At 36.3% G+C, this 23,921-nt stretch overlaps 1 protein-coding gene across 4 annotated transcripts; it reads right to left on the bottom strand.

The window, feature by feature from the left end:
- Nucleotides 1–622: 622 nt before the first annotated feature.
- On the bottom strand, nucleotides 623–22,930 carry LOC110590610 (MAP3K12 binding inhibitory protein 1). 4 transcript variants are annotated; one of them, XM_021701415.1, is made up of 9 exons: nucleotides 22,745–22,930; nucleotides 18,909–19,028; nucleotides 16,930–17,154; nucleotides 16,747–16,843; nucleotides 13,730–13,795; nucleotides 13,334–13,486; nucleotides 8,830–8,927; nucleotides 2,963–3,001; nucleotides 623–1,225 (listed from the first exon to the last, which is right to left on the bottom strand). In XM_021701415.1, the coding sequence occupies exons 1-9, from the start codon at nucleotides 22,871–22,873 to the stop codon at nucleotides 1,118–1,120; spliced, it is 1,035 nt and encodes a 344-aa protein (XP_021557090.1). In that variant the 5' UTR covers nucleotides 22,874–22,930; the 3' UTR covers nucleotides 623–1,117. The 4 variants fall into 4 exon arrangements, with proteins under 4 accessions (XP_021557090.1, XP_044773887.1, XP_044773888.1 ...); XM_044917952.1 differs by having other exon boundaries at nucleotides 623–1,222; XM_044917953.1 differs by lacking the exon at nucleotides 22,745–22,930 and adding an exon at nucleotides 18,222–18,285 and having other exon boundaries at nucleotides 18,909–18,956.
- Nucleotides 22,931–23,921: the final 991 nt, after the last annotated feature.

Genomic DNA, 23,921 nt, shown 5'->3' with positions numbered 1-23,921 from the left:
GAACAAGGGAGAGAGACAGGGAAAGAGGCACAGAGGAAGAGGGTGAGCAGAAAAGAAGGAACTAGGGGATAGAGGGGATAGAGACAGAACTAGACATAGAAACAGCCAGAGGCAACTGCAGACACAGAGAAAGTTATGAACTGTTGGTGACCTCCTAGACACCACAATGTCCAACTATACTTCTTGCAATTAAATTCCAGATTTTGGATTTTTTTAACAACTTCCTGTTTACAGGCTATTTTAGGTAGATTTCTGATTCTTGCAGCCAAACAATTCTTGACCTAAATATCTGCTCCTTGATTGTAGCTGCATCTTATTAAATGTTTAATTTGCAACTATGGAAATACATATACTGCCTAACATAACTGGGAGGCTTTCGGGAGAGGGACTGTTTGTAACATTTAAAGACTTCCAAAAACAGACTTGGTTTTATATAGTAATAATAGCTAACATTTACTGAGCACTTCCCTTGGGCCAATTTCAAAAGCTGTGCATGAATGATCTAACCTATTCATGACAACTCTAGGTTTTATTACTATCCCATTCTGCAGATATAGAAATTAAGGCACAAAGACATTAGTTTGCTTAAGGACACACAGCCAGTAAGGGAATAAAGGTGGGATCTATTGTTTATTTGCATTAAAATTGACATTAGAAAAAAAAAAGTGTATGCATTCATTTAAAATTCATTTCAGTTGATAAATTTTTGTTGAATGCCTCTTATGTACAAAGTATGGATTTAAACTAATAAACTGGTTAATGGTGATGTTACAAATATAAAGTCCTTTTAAATAATCACTATTCAAAATAAATCTTCCTTTCTGTGGGTACATACACACACACACAAATATGTGCTTTCAAATTAAGTTTTTCAATTTCCAAAATACCTCCTTTAAAACAGAAGGGAATACATTCTGACAATGCTGTTTTTAATGCCTTAATCATTTCAAAATTCACTGGAATATCTGAAGATAACTTTGTGCAGGCTGGACTCATGTGAAAAGAAACCTTGACTTCAGAGGGAAGTCTACACTGATGAATACATATCCATTTAATTAACTGCAGTGTAAGTTACATGTATATAAAAAAGTCAAATGACAAGAATGAGAGGAGTTTTTCACGGAAGGTGGTGAGTAGCCAGGGATTCTGCTTCTCTTGATTTTCTGAGCAGGGCTTGTTTGAGGGCACTAATTTTTTCATCAAGTTCAGCCAGTGAATAGTTCTGCTGTAAACAACAAGAATACAGATTGCTGAATATGACTCTGAAGTATCTTAATGCAGATAAAGTGCTAAATGAACTATAACTATTTAAAATATGGTAAAATGTCTTTTTTTTCCTTCATGAGAATAATTTTTAAATTGAACTATATATGTTGACTATATCATAAATTTAAAGGCATAAAATAGGGGCGCCTGGGTGGCTCAGTTGGTTAAGCGACTGCCTTCGGCTCAGGTCATGATCCTGGAGTCCTAGGATCGAGTCCCGCATCGGGCTCCCTGCTCGGCGGGGAGCCTGCTTCTCCCTCTAACCCTCCCCCCTCTCATGTACTCTCTCTCTCACTCATTCTCGCTCTCTCAAATAAATAAATAAATCTTTAAAAAAAAAAAAAGGCATAAAATAATAAGGCTTAAATGTTTCTTACTTTCTTTCTCTTTCCTAATGACAAAGCTTTCCTGGACCTCTTATACTTTGAAAGGATTGTAAAAACTTTTTCTTTAACCCACTATTCTCATAATAGTAAAAAAATTAAACTTTAGGATTAGCTTAACTGCTGGAAATTCTCTTTGATGGGTCAACTGCAATCAACTACCTCTCCTGGAAAAAATGGATGCTCTCAAAAATTTACTCAAAATTTTACAATTAAAAAATAAGTAGTATGCTACTCTTAAAAAATAAATCAAAGGGGCGCCTTGGTGGCTCAGTCAGTTAAGTGTCTGCTTTCGGGCTCAGGTCATGATCTCAGAGTCCTGGGATGGAGTCCTGCATGAGGCTCCTTGCTCACCGGGCAGCCTGCTTCTCAGTCTCCCCCTGCTTGTGCTCTCTCTCTGTTAAATAAATAAGTAAAATCTTTAAAGAAAAAAAAAAAAAAAAACAAAAAAAATTTTAAAGTTTTCTCCAACTTAAATTTTACATTACTGCCATTAACAGCTACCAGAACCTCACTAATTAAGATTCAACTAATTAATATAGTAGTACTATGGACAGTGGTGGGCTGAAGTCAACCTCTGCCAAACACCCTTTTTTGATTTAGATGCTGCTAATTAATAGTGTCAGCAAAGTGGGGAGGGGGTGGGGCGCCTGGCTGGCTCAGTAGGTAGAGAATGCAGCTCTTTATCTTGGGGTCCTGAGCTCAACCCCGCAGTTGGGCAGTTGGGCAGTTGGGCAGTTGGGCGTAGAGATTACTTAAAAGGTGGAGAGGGTGGGCTGGGGCGTCTGGGTCGCTCAGTCGGTTAAAGGTCAGACTCAGTTTCAGCTTAGGTTTCAGGTTAGGTCGTGATTTCAAGGTTGTGATTTCAGGGTCGTGAGATCAAACCCCAGGGACATAGGGCTCTGGGCTCTGCTCAGCGGTGGGGGGGTGGGGAGGGGGTGTCTGCTTGAGATTCTCTCTCCCTCCCCTTCTGCCCCTCCTTGTGTGCTCTCTCTCAAATAAATAAATAAATCTTTAAAAAAAGGGGGGGGGTAAATTATCTGAGCATTTATTATTTTTCTGCATTTTGTAACTGATATATTTTGCTACAAGTAACAGCTAGACACTTTTATATTTGACCCCTCTGATTCCATGCCCTTGAAATAAAATTATTTCTTTAATTCAAATTCATAAATTTATACTGCCCTTTTTTTTTCAGTCCTAAATGCCAGGGTATGATCTAAAAGCAACCGGAGTAGTAACTTTTATTGATAAGAGAGGTATAAAACTAATTAAACTACTTCAGAAGCTGCAATGAAAATTCAGTAACTTACTTGAGGTGGTTGAACTTTTCTTCTTTTTCCAGAAAAGCTCTAGATTAAAAGTAAAAAAAGTAATCAATGCTTAGAAAATTGAAACAATTTTCCTTTATAGAATACTAAACAAAATATGGAGAACCCTGGCAGAAACACAGCCCACAACTCTCCCCAAACACTAGCTGCCACTGACATCTGTCTTCTTGTATCTTGGAGGGTACCTTCCAAACAATGATATTAATAGTACAGTAGTAACATCGAAGCAACATGCTCCTCCTGGCTCCTTCCCAGCTTCTAATGAGGGTAATTATGGAAGGAGATGCTCTGGGGGTTTTTTACTTAGTTTCCTTTTTTACAGCCTTTCATCCCAGACTACTGAACAAGTGAAGTGAAGCAGCATTAGACAGGAAAACACAATTTAGAGTGCCAGGCCAAGGGGTGAAAAGACACACATGCACACAGACCGCTGACTGACTAATGATCACTGTTGCTATCTGTGCAAGTGTGCCTCTCCACGGGACTCACGGGAATGCTGATCGTACCCCACTGGTCTTGTCAGTGACTGGAATGGGCATGGGCCCAGTTCTGGCCAATGGGTAAGAGGTCTGCTGGGGATTAGGGGGAGAGCTTCTGGAAAAAACTTCCTCACTTCTAAGAGAAAGCCCTCAAAGGAGGCAGTTCCTCTGGACACTGCTGTATCCAAATAGGACACCTGAAAGTAGCTGTCTTGCCATCTGCCTGGGGAAAAAGCCAACTCGAAGCAGAACTGAGGGGGAAAGGTCCCAATTCTTTGACAACCATGATTTAGCCAATGCATCCATTACTGTGAAGGGTGTACTATGCTGAACTTGCTACTTTATAAGATAACTTGCGCACTGTTTAAGCCAGTTTGAGTTTAAATGTCTACAACTTAAGCTGACAACATTCTCAGACATGCTGCTGAGCCTTTTAAACCCTGACCAAATGAATTTTTTTAGATTTTGTTCTTAGTCTCACAGAACCCCAAACTTCTGAATGGCAAATTAGTATATTGGTACATTTGACAAAGAAACTGTCAATGTAGGTGGCAAAAATGTTCTCATGAACATTTCTGACCACTGAGATTTAGAAGAAAAGGTAAAAATTCACATTTCCCTTTGTGTCAGAAGGTGTTTCAAAGAATTTCAAGGTGTGCCTCTTATCAGTCGTTACTGTAAGTGGGAAATCATTAAGTGTTGGAATTATTAAATATGGGGGGGAAGGGTGCTTATATAAACAGGTTCCTTCCTTTGCCAAACTGAGCTGGATAGCTGTGATGGGGCCCATAGGCAGGTAAAGGCTTAATGTTTAATTTTGGTGAGAAGACTCCTCAGTCTTCTACCTTCCCAAGAGGTGCCTTTTTACACGTACCTGATTAAAATATACTTCCCCCTGTAAAAAAATTAATTAAATAAAATGTACTTCCCCTTGTTTGCCTAAGAATTTAGTCTATATTGATAGTTTCCATGTCACTGAACAATCAGATTATTACTATATCACAAAACCAAAGTAAAAAGTATCAGAATGAGGAGAATAAGGACATCAATGATTCAGGAACTTGAAAACAGCAAAATGGGATCTTTGGGGGCTTATTTGAGGTGTAGTGTCTTAAATATTTCTTCCCCTTTGAGTCCCATCCCACCACCTTGATTCGGATCTTCATTTCTCCCCAGTATGGACACTGATATGTTTCCTAAACTCTCTTCCTTGATTCTAATCTCTCTCCAACTCAGACTTCATAATGCCACCAGACAGGAACCTAAATTATAGGTTTCTCTTTCTCAAAAACTTAATTGTGCACTAGTGATACCAGCATTGCAAACTGGTTAGTGTGGCCTTCAAGGCCCTCCAAAATACGTTTGCAATTTAATTTTGCAGCCAGATCCAGCTGCCACCTCATGTGTCAGGCCCACCATGCACTTGGACACGTACATGGCCTGTGCACATGCAGCTGACTCCCCTCTCCCTATTCTTTACAACCAGGAGTTACCATTATAGACTAGAGCTAAGATTCCACCTAGTCAGTGCTTTGGAACAAAGGTAACACACCTTCAAAAGTCCAATAGTGAATTATCAGCCAAACCCTATCCATTCTCACATTTATTGAGTGCCTACTACAGTCTATATGTTCAAAGATGAACAAGACACAGTGCCTGCCCTTCGGAGGTTCTATATGTGTGGAAAAACAGATGTGTAAACGTATGATTATAAGTGATAAGTGCTATAAAATGAACAAGGTGCTATAAAAATGTACTTGTGAAGCATATTTACTGTTTCAAGGGTCATAATTTAAAATCAGTAAGTAATTCTTTGTAAATACTCATAAAGATTGTATGTCTTAAATAGTTTATTAAGTGATGCCCTTAAAAATTTTAAAACATGACCACATTCAAATCTTTCCATGTTGAATGTGAACAGTAAAGATCTTTCCAACTATTACATTAAAAGGTGCAACAAAATACTAATCTTTGTTATAATTCCTGCTTTATATACATTTTTTTTGGAGTTTTAGGTCTGTTTCATAACTGAAAAGAACTTCACATAGTCTACTTTTGTATCTTTGTTATAATTCCTGCTTTATATACATTTTTCTGGAGTTTTATGTCTGTTTCATAACTGAAAAGAACTTCACAGTCCATTTTTGTTCTATGAACCAAATACAATTTCCATATTTTTCTGTTAGCTTTTCCCTTTTCATGTGCTGTGCTTCAGTGTTACCCATGATAACAAATCTCTATTCAACTACGAGTCTTCCCTGTGTTTAGAATTCACCTACATGTAAATCTGAATTAAACACATTTCATTTAAAATCTTTTCAGAGTTCAGAATTCAGTTTCTACAAAAATTCAATCCTTAAGAAATTTAATGGGCTCAAATTTCCCTTACGAACTTTAGAAGCTAGAAGACTATACAGCATATGTAGTCTTTTCTGTACACCTTTGAAAGATATGTAAAGATATGTAATTGCCATGTGTGTCCTCCCAGCATGAGGATGGTGAGAGTGATAAATAACACGCTATGTCCTCTGCAGGGTGTGTGTGTAACTCCTCTCATATGCACGGACATTCCTAGCTCTGGATCTATTGCAAGCAAGGAGTGCAGCTCCTAAAGATGGCACATTCATCCTATTATGGACGGGTGAGTGAGTGTGAGATCTTCTTTCCCTTTGGGCCTGTGCCACATTTATTCATAGACCTTGAGGGCAGAGTTAATCTGAATGTTTAAACCTTTTCAGTGTTTTGTGCTTCCTTGTAGCTCACTATTAACTTGGACATGTCTTTTACAATACTAACCCAGAAGTGATCCTTCTAATCAAATATATATTGTTTAATAGAATTAGAAATATTTTTTTGAAGTACCAGTTTTATCACAGGTATGGCAACCTAACACATCCAGGCCAATTCTATTTACATTTGTAATGCTTCCTGCTGCTGAACAGTCTACCAAGTTGTAGACTTTAGGCCTCTGATAGTCTTAGTGTTCTTCCCCATTCTGTGTTTTAACTATCACCTCTACACAGACTCTCCCAGTTATACAAGTCCTACTCTTGAAAAGCTTACCTGACGGTTCTATCTGCATATCCTGACAGGACTTTAAATTCATATTTTCTCCCCAAGTATCTCCCCCTTCAGATTTTCTTATTTCTGTCAATGATGGTATATAATTTTTCCAATCAGGAAGTGGACTCACCCTTGCTCTATGTCTCTTTCCACAGCCAATCAATTATCAGTATTTGTCAACTTTATTTCCTATCATCTCTTGTGTTAATCTTTTCTATTCTCACTCTCTTGTCCTTCGTGTAGGATCTCACTTCACTCTAAGCTAGTATAATACTGTCTCCTTAATCTTAGTCTCTCCCTTCTCATTTACCTTCCAGAACAGTATTAGATAAATCTTCTAAATAATTTGCACAAGTTACCTCCCTGCTAAAGTGCTTTCAACAGCATTTAAACTTTAAATACTTTATACTTCCGGGTATAGTGTTTAAGGTCCTCTCTAATCTGACTATTCTACCTCTTTAACCAAACACTAAACATTCTATGCTATCTATAAGAGATCCCCCAAAACAAGATTATGATTTGAAGGGCTGTTCTTTTGTTAACCAAGTTCAATAATAGGTAGATGTTAAGCTTTATAAGTCAAAATCAAAGAGCTGAATGAAGGAGCAAGATCTCTCTGGAGGTATCTAATACTAAGATACTCTCTTGTAAGATCAATTCTATGTTAACAAGAACTATATTAACGAAGTATGAAATTGAAATAGAAAAATAACCTGCTAGGGATTACTTAATGAAGGCAGCTTGAATGGGAACAACATACAGTACACTGTTACAGGAAAAAGCATAAAATCTTTATCAAGTTTTCTAGGAAGATACATTCAAAGAATAATCCTAGAATTGGAAAGACCTTTGTAATTATTTAGTACAACCAAGAAATCTTCTAAATTAGACAACTGAAAGCCAAAGGAACTTTGTGACTTATCTACATTTATACAGCTACTTCATACATGGTTTCTGAAACTAAATAAATGCTAATAGTTACTGAGGTTTTACCATGTGCTAGGCAGTGTGTTAGGTGCTTGACTGGTATTATCTCACTTAATCCTTGCTTCAGCCCTTAGAACTTTAGTAAACCTCATTTTACATTTGAAGGGAATAAATCACTAAAACTCTTTCTCTAAATTTTTGATCTTTGGGTTTCACTGCTCACATTTGTTATGTAACCTGCCTTCTTCATCTGGAAATACTTTTTTTTTTTAAAGATTTTATTTATTTATTTGACAGAGAGAGACACAGCGAGAGAAGGGAACACAAGCAGGGGGAGTGGGAGAGGGAGAAGCAGGTTCCCCGCAGAGCAGGGAGCCCGATGCGGGACTCGATCCCAGGACCCTGGGATAGAGCCCCACGTCGGGCTACTTGCTCAGCTGGGAGCCTGCTTCTCCCCTGCCTGCCATTCCCCCTGCTTGTGCTTGCTCTCTGGCTCTCTCTGTGTCAAATAAATAAAATCTTAAAAAAAAAAAATTTTAAATTAAAAATTTACTGAATTAAAAAATTTTGTTCACTTTACATTATTTAGTTACGGCGCTGCTTAAAAAAAAAAAGAAAACCAAAAATAAGTAAAAATTTAAAAATACGCCCCCCCCAAAAAGAAAACCAAACCTCAGAAAAGGCAGGTGTTATGTATAATCACCCCAAAAGACTGAGGAAAATAACACAATGACCTCAGGATCACTTGTCTAAAACCTGCTGATATGACAAAATAGAGACTTATCAGCACAACATTGTTTCTTAATGTTCTTGGAAAAGGGGATAAGAATGAATGAATAAATAAGTGCTAGAGTTGAGGAATTAGACAAATATTGACTATCGTCTTTCAAAAAGTTTGTTGGTTAAGGTAAAGAAAAAGGGTGGCAGATGGAGGTGTTTGTTTGTCTAGTATGGAGGAGAAATGCAAACATGTATGAGCTGAAGGAAGGAGTCTGTGGACAGGGAGGGATTAAAGAACCAGAAAGGATAACTGACAGAGCAGGGTCCCAGAGGAAGCCTTTGTTCTACAAGATAGCATGGTCATAGTGACAGGATTGACAACTACCTAGGCTGATTTATTATGCCATGGAAATGGCTCAAGTTCGAGAATTTGGGTGATATATAATAAAAGTACCCCCTTTAAAATAATTATGAGTCTTATAAATATAATACTCGGAATCACAATTTTTTAAAAAAAATAGTTAACTCCCTACATAGGACTATGTTCATCGTTGAATTATTTAAACGGTGTTTCGCCTGTAGCAGATAAATGAGTGAACTGTGATAACTATGAAGCATCGTAAAATAAACTATTATATTTTTAAAGACACTTATACTTACTATAGATTGAAAATATTCAGGAGAGATTCCTTCCAATTCAAGGATTTTATCCTCAAGTTTTTTAATTCTCTGATAAATGTCTCTTGGCACTGGACCACCTAAATACATTAAGAAAAAATTCTGAGATACTATTGAATAATTCTTCTTACAAATTTTATTCTTAAAATACCATGCAGGGGCACCTGCATGGCTCAGGCTGTTAAGCAGATGACTCTTGATTTTGGCTCAGGTCATGATCTCAGGATCCTCGGATCGAGCCCCATGTCAGGCTCCCTGCTCAGCCAGGAGTCCGCTTCAGGATTCTCTCTCTCCTTCTGCCCCTCCCACTGCTCTCTCTCAAAAAAACAAAAACAAACAAACAAAAACATGCAAAGAAGATATGCAGAGGAATAGGAAATATTTAAGCTTGAGAAGATAATGAACAAGAGTAAAATAAAATGAAATCCTTAGCTCACATTTTCAATATTATACATTATGGGGTATATTATTCTATTGTACCGCTCCTCAAGCCCCATTTATGCTTCCTGTTTTGCCAGGAGTTTTATTTTATGTTAAATTCATTACAAGCTACTGAAGAGTTCCTGTACAGAACAATTTGTACTTCTGATAGAATATGATAGTTCCTTGGGAGGAGAAAAATGCACAGGGACACCTAACAGTTCAATTCAGTGACTGCAGTGTGTCTTTATCACTTTCTTCAATTTATATTTCTCCTTACATGCCACATTTCCTCCTTTAACCTAAAAGAATAGTAAAGAGGAGCTTTATCATAATTCTTAATTAACAAACTTTCTGTGGAGGGGGAAGGTAAATTAAGGTTATTCAAATTTCAAAGTTATGATTATATTCCAAATCCTCTTATTTCTTGCACCGCAATGTGACCATTCTGTCTAGACCCCCACCAACTCTGTATGGATACTACAACCTTCAAATTGGTCTCCTTGTTTCTGCCTTGCTCCCAGAGTCTATTCTCAACACAGCAGTGACCCTTTTAAAATGTAAAAGTCAGATAGTGTCATTTCTCTGCTCAAAACCTTCTAGTACCTTTGCATCTCACTCAGATTAAAAACCAGAGCCTTTACAGTAGTATCCAAGGTCCTACACAATTTGGACATTCTCTCCACACCCTTATCATTCTAGCCACTTGATTCCTTTTTTCTGTTATTCAAGTAGGCCAAGTACTCTCACCTGTGGTTCCTCTGCCTCCATATTCACAAGGCTTGGTCTCACCACCTTTAGGTCTGGGCTCAAAAGTTACCTTATCAGCAAGGCCTTTTCTGACCACCCTTTAAAAAATACCAGTGTTACAAATAATGCAATATATGTTAAGAAAAAAAAAAAAAGAAGAAGAAGAAGAAGGTAGCAGGAGGGGAAGAATGAAGGGGGCGAAATCGGAGGGGTAGACGAACCATGAGAGATGATGGACTCTGAAAAACAAACTGAGGGTTCTAGAGGGGAGGGGGGTGGGAGGATGGGTTAGCCTGGTGGTGGGTATTGAGGAGGGCACATATTGCATGGAGCACTGGGTGTTATGCACAAACAATGAATCATGGAACACTTCATCTAAAACTAATGATGTAATGTATGGGGATTAACATAAGAATAAAAAAAAAATAAAAAAAATAAAAAAATACCAGTGTTACAACCACCCCCCTCCCCCGCAATCCCTATCCTCTCTCTAATTTTTTTCCAAACCATTACTACTACTGGATAGTCCTATATTTTGTTTATTTATTGCCCATTTCTCCACTTTAATGTAAGCTCCAGGAGGGCATAATTTTGTTTTGCTCATTGCATATGGCTGTGCAGCTTGTGCACTGCACAAACCTAGGAACCATCAGTTCAGAAACTACACAGGTGCTCAGTATTTACTAACTGAATGAATACATAATTAGATAATCATTATTCAATTAAAGCATATGGGCAAATTTTCATATCAAAAGTATCAACTTGTTAAATACGAAAAATCTAGAAGTAGGTTTCTTTTTTGAGAATGTTTACCTTAGAGTCTGGGTCATTTTTGCTCTTGAGTAAGGTAAAATGAGTAACTTATTCATCTTGCTGCCCTCTTTACCTAGAATGCCCGATGGCTCACCTCTGTATCTTTCAAGAGCCAGTTCAAGCTTCACTGATTCAGTGAAGCACTGCCTGAAATCTCTTCACATGGAGGCTCCTTGTGCCCCACCATACGCTTCCTTCATAGCATAACATTCCACTTCAATATTATTCTTTCTTCCAGATTATAAAGGTCTTGAAGCTAGGGACCACAACTGTTATCATTTTAGTATCCCTTGTGTCTAAAATAGCACTTGGCACATAGCAGGCATTCAAAAGATATTTTTCATAATTAACCACCTGATATTATTAGACTTTTTTATATACAGAGAGAGAGAGCCCGTGCAAGCCAGGGGAGGGGAGAGGCAGAAAGAGAGAGATGTGGCTGGGGAGGGGGGATCCCAAGCAGGTTCCACGCCTGGTGTGCAGAACCTGACGGGGCTCAATCTCACGACCCTGAGATCACGACCTAAGCCAAAAATCAAGAGTCGGACGCTTAACTGAGTCACCCAGGCACCCTGATACTATTAGACTTAATAAGCCAATCCATCCTTTTTTCAGTGTTTTTTTTTTTTTAATCCATTTAGTTATGGGGGAGGGGATTAATTTTTAATGCTAATCTCTTATTACCCTTGAAGTTTTACTCAGTCTCATCTTCTTTTACTTCCACTCAGCACATACTCCAGCTAGACTGGACTCAGAAATTCCCCAGCCAGATTTGTGTGCCTTAGTGCTTTTTGCAGATGGTATTCCCTCTTTTTGGAATAATTTGCTCCTGGCTGCTGACAAATTCCTACTAATCTTTCAAGGATGCAAATGTCACTTCACCAGGGATACCATCTCTTGACTTCCCCTGAAAGAGCTGAACACTAACTTTGTGTACCCACTGTACTTTGCATATGATCTGAAAAGGTGAAATGAGTTCATTTAAAAACTCCTGAATACCTGTTTTGTGCCAGACACTGCACTAAGCACAAAGTTAATGAACATGAGTGCTCTCGCAGATGTTACTACCTATCAAGGGGAACAGGCATTAAACACACACAACTGTGATAACTGTTATAAAGGAGGGCAGGGAGTACCAGGTACTACTGAGACTACATGAAAGGGGAGTCCATACCATACCAGTCTGGGATCAGGAGGGGAAAGTGTGGGCAGGAGAGAAAGCCTCGGTGAAGGCCCTAGGACAGCAAAATGAGTGGGAGTTGGGAAGCCCAGAGATGGGGCTGGAACTATAGATGTAGATCATGCTACTTAAAATTAAAATCCCCTCCCATCCCAAGCTCCTTTCTCTTCTCTTGGTCAAGCTGCTTTTTATCTGTAGTTCTTCTTGTGTAGCATATAATTTATATACTAGAATTTTTGTTCACATGCATTCTCAGTGCCTAGAATAGCACCTGGCTTTTAGTAGTAGGAACTTAATACCTATTTGTAGGTAGGAACTTAATACCTATTTGTGGAATAAATGAATAAATACTAAGTTTGGTATGCACATAAGGGTAACAGGAAACCATGAAAGAATTTTTAGCTGGGGAGTAGCAAGATCAGTAAGATCAGAACTTCAGGAAAAGCAATTTGGCCACTGGTACAGAATTGGTCTCAAGGAAGAAATCTAGGGGCAAAGCAACCAGCTGATATCCTTCCATCAGTCCAAGGCAGTGAACACAGTGACTTCAACTGGAGTAGTAGCTGTGGAAGTAGAAAGAAATAGGTAGATCTGGGAGATACTTAGAAGACAGAATCAACAGGATCTGGTGACTAAATGGGGAGGGAGACTCAGGCTTTGCAGCCAGTTAAGACTGAGGTTTGATTTCTACTTGTCATTACTACCTTGGGCATGTTGCTTGAGCTCTCTGAACTCAGTTTCTGTATCTGACAGTAACAGCACCAACAGCTCACAAGGGTACTGAGGGTACTGTTAAATATTAAGTTAGTTGACATGTATCAATACTTTGAGAGTGACTGGCACTTAGTATTATTCGATAAATGTTAGTTCACTTCCCCTGTGGCATTTACGGATTTATACGCTTATTCTGACTGAAAGATCCTTGAGGACTAAGATCACACTTAGCAATACTTTGTACCTAGCACAGTGGGTGAGAAGAATGAGACACAGTCGTGGTTAAGTTATGAAACTGGTGGCAGGAAAAAGATTACATTAATTTTCAGCTGTGACTTAATAAACTGAGAATGTCAGGACCTATTTGGAATCTATTCCCATTCTACTAACAGTCTCAAGCTGGTGAGAAGTATAAGAGGAGGAAGAAGAGCATAAACACATGAACTGTGGATTCCTTGAGAGTAGGGACTATGCTTATTCATTTTTGTACCAACCAGAACAATGTTTTGTACATGGCAGATGCTCAATGAAAATTTTGTAACTAAATAAATTGGAGTTTAACTACTGACAAAGGTACATTTATGGGGCACCGCCCAGCATTCCGCTTACCTGTCTGCAATCTCAAGTGAGCCTCAATATTTTGTAGTCGTTCTTCGACAGCCTGATTACCACAATCTCGGAGCAAGCTGTTAGGTTTATGACCTGACCCTTGAATTCCTTCAGGTCTAGTCTGTGGTCCATATGTATTCACAACTCTAGAAACTAAATTAAGAAACTTTTGAAATATAAATTTAATAGGCTTAAAAGTCAGAAATTCTATCTCCCTAACAGTACTTCATATTCTTTTTATAAAATCCATCTGACCATCAAGCCAAGTACGAAGGCAAGACTTTTTATTTTGTTTTAAAATAAACAAAATTTAGATAAGAAGTGATTTCTACTTCATTTTGCTTATAATCTAGAATAAGCTTCTGACAATGATGAAGATATGTAGTGGATACTTACCTTTTACATGACTTTTAAATCCCGGGTAAGGAGTAAAAACGGCATCAGTTCTTGCACAACTGTTTTCTAAGGAGAATTTAGATGAGTATAAGTTTAAGTATATTCTTAACTTTAAATGTATGAGATTTTGATAAATTTCCAATAATTCATATTAACATACTACTAATAAGAGAATTATTTTAAATAATAGTAATTAAATCACCATCTCATACAGGATAAAATATAGCGAACTTTCCCCTCTAAAATTTATAATCTTTAATCTTATCTAATTTTCAGATTTGTATATAGAAAAGTCCTTAGCATTAAATGGCATAATTTAATTTTTAATAAATACTAATATCCCCCCCAAACCATCTGGGTCTTTGGAGAAAATACTTTATATTTTATAGAGAGCATTTTAATTCTAAGCCAAAGAGACATTATTCCCTTTATTTCATCATAGAAATAAATAGAACTCATTACTTTTACTGAAAAACCTTTTTTAAAAAATTCAGCATTTTGGGGCGCCTGAGTGGCTCAGTCGTTAAGTGTCTGCCTTCGGCTCAGGTCATGATCCCAGGGTCCTGGGATCGAGCCCCGCATCGGGCTCTCTGCTCTGCTGGGAGCCTGCTTCTCCCTCTCCCTCTCCCACTCCCCCTGCTTGTGTTCCCTCTCTCTCTGTGTCTCTCTCTGTCAAATAAATAAATAAATAATCTTTAAAAAAAAAAATTTTTCAGCATTTTAGTATTATTTATTGATCAAACTAAGGATCATCTAATAAAAAGGATTAATTATACATTTAACACATTTTTATTTCAGAACTCCACACAAAAGAGATCTTGAAACCTCAAGAATAACACATACTTTTCCGCTTTATTTAGGTTTCCAGTGCTCATTTAAAAAAATCTCTAACAAAAGCTATCTATCCCTTTCCAGACCACTCTTTTCAAAAAATGCAATTTTAGGAAAAATAAGTTGTAAAAATTTGTTCCAATTTTTTTCTAAGTTGAAAGGTATAATTTTTTTTTTCAAATTAGGTATCAACAAATAAATTACAAACCCAGGGGGAAAACTGGAATAATGCTAACATAATATAAAAATGTTTCAAATATTATAAAATATTTAAAATGACATTAAGTAAAACTATGTATTGCAGTAAATTTCTTGAAAAATTCCCCTGATTTATAATAAAAAATAGATGGTAAAAGAGATACTGAAAGAAAATTTTTTTTCCCTATGGAATTTTTAAAAAAATCTATTGTTTATACTTAAGTCAGACTGACAGGTATCAAAGGAATACACTAACACATTACAATACATTGATATTTTTTTCAGTCTAAGTTTCCTTAATAGTTCTGCTGGCAAATCAAATTATGTGAATATAATTCCAAATTCATCTTTTATATATAGATACTAAACAGAATCATTTTCTTTTTCTTTCCTTTTTCTTTTGAGACACATCAATATACGTTTAAAGGGCCATCACTTCTCCATTCTCTTTTTACCATCTCATGGGGCTAAGGGTTAAAAAAAGAAGCTATCATCCATTTCAGAGTTATATTCCAAGTATATAGATTAACTGACCCATCAGTGAGAAATTCAGCATGGTGTGAAGATAGTGAATGTATGAGTGCTAGTCCCTGTCCACAGCAATTCTTGCTAGCACTGTTTTGAGCCAGCAAGGGATTGAATGGGCCAAGGAATCCTGCTGAGCATTTCAATTCTTGTCAATTTCTATCCCCTGGTGGTTTATAATAATAGAGTTAGCAGGGAGAACAGAGGAATAACATTAGTGACACATGTGCTTGCTCCCTCAACAAACCCTTTCTCATGGGTTGCTTGCAGTTGGATGGATTGTAGTACCTGAGATTATGCCACTACTATACCTGTTCTAAAAAGCTAACAGGAAAATATACTAAGTCTAGAGAGATGCATGTATAATGTTAACAGCAGAAAAGGCTGAATTTAGGACCCACTTGAGCCTGTATTATTTCATTATTAAGAGAATCAGTGTACCAATATAAGAGTCAATTCTAGGTTCATCTGACAATTCTGTATTCATAATAATTAGCTAAGAGATGTTAGAGGCAACAAGAAAAATGTTCATTCCAATTAGGAACTCTTCTCCATAATTTTTTCTAAGAACTACTTGTTCTGATTATTACTATGATGCCTGAGTAAGATCTATGCCAGTGTTTTGCAGTATTCTGTATTCTGCAGCATACCTGCAGATCTGTAAATACACTATAGCATCAAGTAAAGAGGAAAAGGAGAATCTGATGAAAAACAGCAAATGTATACACTATGAGAGAAAGGAAAAAAGCATAAGACACCACAGTCTTGATGACAGATTGCTTTTATCATGACAGAAAACATTTCAAAAAGCTCAGGAGTAGTGAGAAAACTGCTCCCTCTTGAGGAGTATTAACTTTACTAAGTTTACTTATATATTAATACAATTTCAAAAGTACACTTACAGGCTCGAAATTTATGTAACTTAGTTCCTTCTTATTAGTGAGACTGAAAAATGCTGCCACCCATACTTCATCTTCATTTCCCAAAGAAACTTTAAAAAAGAATCTTCACCTGTGGTAAACATTAGCCCTTTTATGTCTGCATTTATTAGATTTTTGCTAACCAAAATGAAACCCATTTTTAAAATTTTTTTTTGAAAATTTTTATTTTATTATTTTTTTATTTGAGAGAGCGAGCGAGAGAGCACAAGATGGGATAGAGTCAGAGGGAGAAGCAGACTCCCTGCCGAGAAGGGAGCCCGTTGCGGGACTCATTCCCGGGACTCCGGGATCATGACCTGAGCTGAAGGCAGCTGCCTAACCAACTGAGCCACCCAGGCACCCTGAAGCCCATTTTTGCAATGTAGTCTTATTAAATAGAATTTCTGCTGCCTGTTTCTAAATAAACCTGTGAAATAAATTGTGATTTAATGTTACTCATTTTTAAAAACAAATGAAAAATCAGAGCAACTCTAAAAAATGTGCTTAAAATCCTATGAAAATTAACTTCTTCCAGGTAGTTACCTTGATTACAATCAATAACATTGCAAAATTCCCTGACGTTGTTTTCATTGATTTCAGCTTGCTTTCTTTCAATAAATGCAGATATTCGTCTGTCAATCTATAAACAATAACGAATGTTTTAACAATTTGAGCATAAGATTTAAAATAATACTCTTCCCCCCCACCCCCAATAAAACCTCTTACTTCTGCTTTTCCAGCCTTTATTTGAACTACTTCTGGATCAAAATGGATCTGTGTCTTTTTCACATCTCCTAAATCACAATCTTTGTGCTTTTCTTCCTCTTGTAGGTCACTAATGGGAAATCTGGCATTTACTTCATTCTTGTTCCCCGTTTCTGTTTTTTCTATCTCTCCAACAACAGTTGTATTCTCCTCTTTAATCAGAGGCTGAAGTTTTGCTAAAAAAGGCTGAGAAGAACACAATTCCATCTGCAGAGGTTCAAACTAATCAAAATTAATTACACATTTAACATTTATATAAATTTCTAAGTAAACACATTATTTAATATCAATTAACTACATATAAAATGTTGGCATATCAGGATACATAGATCTGATCACATGTAAGTGTTTGCTGTTCTCTGCTATTGTGACATTATCATTTGGTATAAATCTGTTAAAAAAAAAAAAGAAAACCTGAGGAAATTTAAAATTTTCTTTGAGGGAATCATTCTGTCACTCATCTTCTATTTTGTGCCAAATCAAAGCCTCAGCCTCTGGCACCAATGCCACTTAATTAACATGTCATTCAAATGCCTCCTCAGAACACTAAGGCTTAGTATTTTTCCTCCTTAACATGAGAGCCAGTGCTCTCACTCAGCAAAGCCCTGCATTATCACTGTTATCACTGGAGATTCTCCACTTGAAACTGCAGTTGGCCAAAGTGAATGAGAGAGCACAGACATGAAATATATAGGTGTTACGCTGAGTGAACACTCAGGCTTTTCCTGACATGGCAAGATAATCTTCTTAGGTCATGAAATTAAATTTTTAAAAAGAAAGTGAACAAGGAAAAAAAAAAACTACCAAGATCCACAGCTGAAAGAGATATATGCCTATCACTATACTAGAGGGGGTTAAAAAAAACAACCCTATTGTATAATGTAAATTATACTACTCACCTCCCTCCCCCATTAATCAGGCCTCAACTGAGTTCTATCGCTTATTATTTCTGTCCTTTAATATTAGGGTTAACTATTTCAACATGAAACAGAATTAAAATTTCCCATAAAGTCACTGAACAGAGGGCTGAAAATTAATGTTTATTCCATTAATCAAAGCACACCCATATTTGTCAATGTTCCAGTTATTTTTTCGTACCTGTACTTTTGCTTCTGTTGTTTACTATACCAGGTACTCTTCTGAAACCTTGTAACATCTTAATAGCAGTAAAATGACCAATCCAAATAGTTCTTCCACTTACCTTTTGACACTCTGTATTTTATACTTTGATTAGAGATAAACTGCAAACTTACAATTATAATTGCAGAGATGTTCAATTGGAAACCAGCAAGGTCATAATACTGTTCAATTACTGAACTGAAATATTAAAAAAATATAGCAGTACTATTATAAATAATTCAGTGTTGATTTCTAATATAGAGGATGAATTATTTCAAAGTGTTAAGAAAAAGAAAAGATAAAATAGTGACTGGCTACTTACTAAGATGAGACATTAATGTCACAGAAATTACTTTCTTTTTAAAAACTATGCTGAAACTGTTTAATTGCAATAGACACTCCAGGATGTGTCATGCTGGGATAATGCCACTTCTTGAACCACTGAAAGCACTCCATGAGCCTCCAAACTCACCCAAGGCATGGAATCATTATCATAGCATGACACACACCTGCCGTGTCTTATTGCTTAATTATAACCCACCATAGATGCAACTGTATTGAATTTTCAGTGCAAGTCTAGAATTGAATAGAATTGCATTCATTCAGTTTTCATAGCCACATCAGCCTATTGAACTATATTCCTGAGACTGTCCAGATCACTATATAAATTAACAGATTTGGATCTAAAGTGGCTGAAGTAACCTTTTATTGATAACACTATTAATACAGTGGTAAGAACTGACAAATACTCTAGCTTATAATTTAACTATCATTAATTTCTATTCTCAATACTGACTTAACATTTTTAACAAGAAATTTACCTGTAAATATAAAACATGATGCTCAAGTGCACTAAAGAGCAAAGTGGGCTGGAATGCCGAGAGGCTCTGGAGCTTGTTCCAATCGATTGTAATTTTCACCACATCATCTCTGAGGTTAAGCTTCAAAGGGGCAAACCAGCAACATCACAAAAATTACACGATTAAGCTGTGTATATGGGATGTCACAAAAATAATATTTCTTTAGAGTAACATGCCTATTTAGCTCAAAGTTATCAGATTTTTAATGATACATTAAAATGCTCTACCTAGTTACCATTTTAAAAGGCCAAGAAAGATGTAATTTTCATAGGAAAAAAAACAATGATATCTCATTCTAATTCTGTTCTTGGGTCTGTGTAATGGGACCATCTTACAGGTGAAACCATCCACGAAAGATGGAAAGATGAGGCTTTTTTGATACTTCATTATCTAAAACCTTTGGATGAGGGCCAAGTATTTCTAGCTCAGAGCACTAAACAGAAGGGGCAGGCACATTTATGAAAGTTCTGATATAAACATTTCTTTTTGTTAAATATGTACACAAAGACAGAACTGATATATATCACTATTCTGATGTTTTCTGAATCACATTTTTATTGTTTTCAACTTTAACCAATTTTAAAATAATTTAAAAATCAACATTATTCATACATATTATAAAGCCTCAGGATAAATGGCAACGTGTTTATATACTTTAAATAAAAAACTGTAATCTAGCTGTGGAAATCTGAAAGTGAAAAACAAATAGTCTTCCACAATAGTGAAATAAATGGTCAGAGACTGAATGGAATGGCTAGATCTTTCGCTAACTAGTATTTTCTAATACTTGTGAGGGTTTGTCATATAAAACTTCTTATAAGTTGGCTATGTGTGACCTATTAGAATAAATTATATACAGAAAACTACCAAGAACCCAAATATAAAATTAATATCAAAATCAGTGAAAATTTTAGAGGGAAAGCCTCCGTCTCTAGGCTTCCAAGTGAATAAAAGTGAACCTCCATAAACTTTTCTAGGTATATGTGTATATAGCATACTATAAAGATATACTGCATGGTAGAATTAAGTTTATTGTTTTTTTCAGAAATCATTCATTAAAAGTCATGTTTTCTACAAAATAAAAGCAAGTATTACATTAGTTCAAATACAGATGTTATGAGTTGTGATTATAATAAAACAAAAAGATGAATCACTGTACAAAGAACCAGAGATCCAAAGTTACCAAAAAAGGCACTATACTGAATACTATATGACAAAAATTTACCACCCTTTACATGAAACAAGAAACATTAAAAATCTATATCCGATGAGTATAAAGAAATAGGAAGTCTTGGATAGGCTGCACTGGCAAAGATTAGTTTATAATCACTAAGGTTTTACATTAAGATTACTGCATTTATCTTAGTTTATATTAATGCCCATAAAAATTTCATTAGACAACAACTTATGTATGGAAGTAAACTATTACTGTACTTCTACAGTCCTCTAAGACTGTTAAAATCAGTTGATAACAAATTTATGAATAGAGTTTAGGGATAATACAGACAAATCCTCAACCAAAGTAAAGCATCAAATTTTTTGAGAAAATAATAACTTACAGAAAATAAATCTTAATGTTGGGATCATATTCTTTCAATTTAACATAATTATGTAAGACTTTCAAGCACAATTAAAGATACTTGGTTTTTTTAAGAAAACCACATAATAATGATATTAATGAACTTTAAAATTATCCCAATATATCCAACTATTTATTCAACAAATTCCCTATTAGCAATATGAGTTCTATGCATTTTTACCCTTTATACTTGTAATTGTAAACCATTCACTCAAAAATGTAGTAGTCTGACATTAATAAGGACTATTTAAATATGCGTTTTCGGTAAAAACTTAAATTAATATGAAAATCCAAGCTAACAATAAATAATGCTTCAACTTGGTAAAATGAGCCATGCAGAGGCAAGCAATAAGGTTAAAACCAGTAAATTTGAAATCTGGGATACTTTTTAACATTCAATTTTATGTTTCCTATTGAGGAGAGCCAACAATATAATGATACTATGCAGAATGAAATTAAATGTATGGAAACTTTTTTTTTTTTTTGAAACTTACATTTAAAAAAACATCCTGTAAACTTGTTGCAAAAGTAAATAGTGATTTTCCTCCAGGGGCAATTTTATAAGTATTGTGGCTTTCATTCTTATCTTTTAACAATACATCTCAAAATATAAAGAGTAACATCAAAATGGTTAGTATTTAATTGATGAGACAATGATTTAATTTTTTGACACTTATATAGATGGCTCCTTCACTGTGTCACGTAATCTTTCCAAATATTTACTCCAAACATTTTTGACAGGTGACATAATCACAAAATATGTACTAAAATTTGTAAATGAGTTTTAAAAATTCAGTATGCAATATATTTCAAAAGAAATGTTTAAATTATTTAATGTTACTTTAAAAAAATATCTTACCACTGAAAATAAAACTTCTGTAAATTATAGGTGAGCATAAACTTTTTTCATCCTGACATTAAAATACAAATAAACCTTAAAACTCCAATGTCCAGGACATAAAACGTTCTTAAACCGTTAAACCATTACAGCTGTTGGGTGATAAGACTAAAATATTAATGTCCCCAGGTCTTTAAAAAATTTTAGTAAGTCCATGGCAAACAACTGAGTTAAAAGTTACAACTTTTAGCAGATTCTATTAATAATTGTTCTGTTACACCAAACAAAATGTTAACTTAGAGTAATGCTTTTTTTAAGTCACGACAAACATACAGGATTTTAAAAATACTGAAATAACCTTTTAAAAAATTTATTCTCCATCCACCCACGGCTTTTCAAAATACTTTTTTTTTACAAATCAGACAAATGTTCTGCTTTCATAAAGGAAGTTAACATTATCTTTGACATAAAAGTCTGCTGTGCCTACTACATGCACTAGTACCAACCTCATAACCAACTTTTAGAGCTGGAAAATATTGCAAGATACAAGAGAAAAGATTTCCTTTTTAAAAGCAAACAAACTTATTTTCAAGTTGTTTCTCATTTATAGTATGCTTTGCATTTTACTTCATGAAACGAAGTAGTGAGTTGATTGGAATAGAATGTAAGGAGTACTTTTATTTAAATCCCATTTATTATGACATTTCTGCAGAAGCTGTTTATCAGCCAGTTAAATGAGTTAATAATTAAATGACGATTAAACAACAGTTCTGATGCAAACTGTATCAACCATGGATAACTCATCCAACTTTATGCAAGAAGTATTTACATTAATTCCTTTTATTTTCCTCCCCATATGAAAGGGTAAGAGATGCACACAACAACCAGAAGGAAAAAAAAGAAAGAAACCAAGTGACTCCTAAAAGCAAATCACCCAAAAAAGGCGGGGAGAGCTTTTCCAAAATTCTCAGGCCGTTACAAACCTATCAATTTCTATAATGAATTCACTGAAGGAAAGGGGATCGTGAGCGCCAGGCACCTTCCAAACCCACAAAGCTTTTTACACGTCATTCTCTCCAAGCCTGTTCTTCTCGGAGCGGGTTTTTCACTTACACTACGCTCTCTCACTCTTGGGGAGAAGAGTTGCAAGGAAATCTGATCTGCAACCCATCCTGAACTAAGGCCGTACGGCCATCCTCACTCCGACCGCAGACTGCTGGGCTCGGGCTCCTCCTCCCGCCTCAGCTAGTCTGTCCTTATCCCCATCAGCCCTCCACAGCCCCCCGGCAGCCCTCCGCAGCCCCCCACCTCCGCTAGAGGAAAAAAGGGGGGAGGGGCCGGATAGTTCCCATACCCCTACTCCCACAGATCACCACTCACTTGTCCCACCAGGCTATGCAGAGAGCGAAAGAATTCGCAGAGCACCTCTTGGGAGAGATTAGGGCTGCAGCTCCGCTCCAGACTCCTGTCACCATTGCTCGAGCGACTAAGCTCAACGGCAGCAGCCATGACACCTTCGCAGGCTACCCCCGCCACCACGAAGTTGTGCTCACAACGCCCCCTCCTGCTTTCGTCGCTGGCAGATGACGTAAAAAACACAGCGTCTCATTTAGACCGGGCCTTTGAGGACCACCTCTCGTTATGACTGACAAGACGGTGCACCAATCAGGTGCAGCTATATCGTCACGCCAAGGACCAGGAGCCGGTAATTGCTGACCTGAGCGAGGCTGTGTACAGCGTTTGGGATGGTGATTGGGGAGGTGGTCTACTGAGGGTTAGCATCCGAAGCCTATCTTGATTTTTAGATTTTTCTTATGAGTGTTGGTAAGAGGAAACTTATAGTTAAATGTTAGAGTTTTAGAAGTTAAATTTTTAAATTAAAATTTTTAACATGGCGCTGTGGAGTGGTCTGAGGAAAGATTGCTGGTCGGGGATGCAGCAGTATCCACACCTGCTTGTAAAACTTTGGAAAACTCTTTCACACAGAATTGTCATACTTAGAACATTTTCACCTTTACAGGGTTGTTTAAAACTTACATAAATTAACGTCACTAATTTTTCATGTGAGGAGCGGAGGATATGAAAGAACAATAAAATGCCCTATTCTTCCTCGCGTACTATCAAGGGAATGACATTAATTACTTTAAATCTGCAAAATAATTATGTTAAGTTTTAAAACGTACATCAGTTGCTATTCGTATGTGGGTGATACTGTAGAGACACTCGCCCTAAAGCTTTCAAAGAAGTCAGACACTGTCAATACGATTCTAACCGTTTAACGAAGTAAGTAATTGCATGCGACACAGTATTTGAAACTAGAAGGAAGACATAAATCCGAAGTGAAATTTGACAACGTATTATTCATCAGATTTATTAAAAGATATTTGAAGGACTTTTATAGTCCAAGTCTAAAAAGTTTTGTTGTCCAATTGAAAAAAAATAGAAGAATTTTAAATGTTAAGCTCTATTCCAAAACAAAACCCATCAGTTCATAGATAAGGGATGAGGTATTTAAAATTCTTAATCCTAATAGTCTAATGCATTTACAGTAGAGGAA

The sequence above is a fragment of the Neomonachus schauinslandi genome, chromosome 9 (assembly GCF_002201575.2).
Source record: "Neomonachus schauinslandi chromosome 9, ASM220157v2, whole genome shotgun sequence".
In the NCBI taxonomy this organism is placed as follows: Eukaryota; Metazoa; Chordata; class Mammalia; order Carnivora; family Phocidae; genus Neomonachus; species Neomonachus schauinslandi.
The sequence above is the reverse complement of the archived record's forward strand: the minus strand, read 5'-3'. Positions and strand labels throughout refer to the sequence as shown.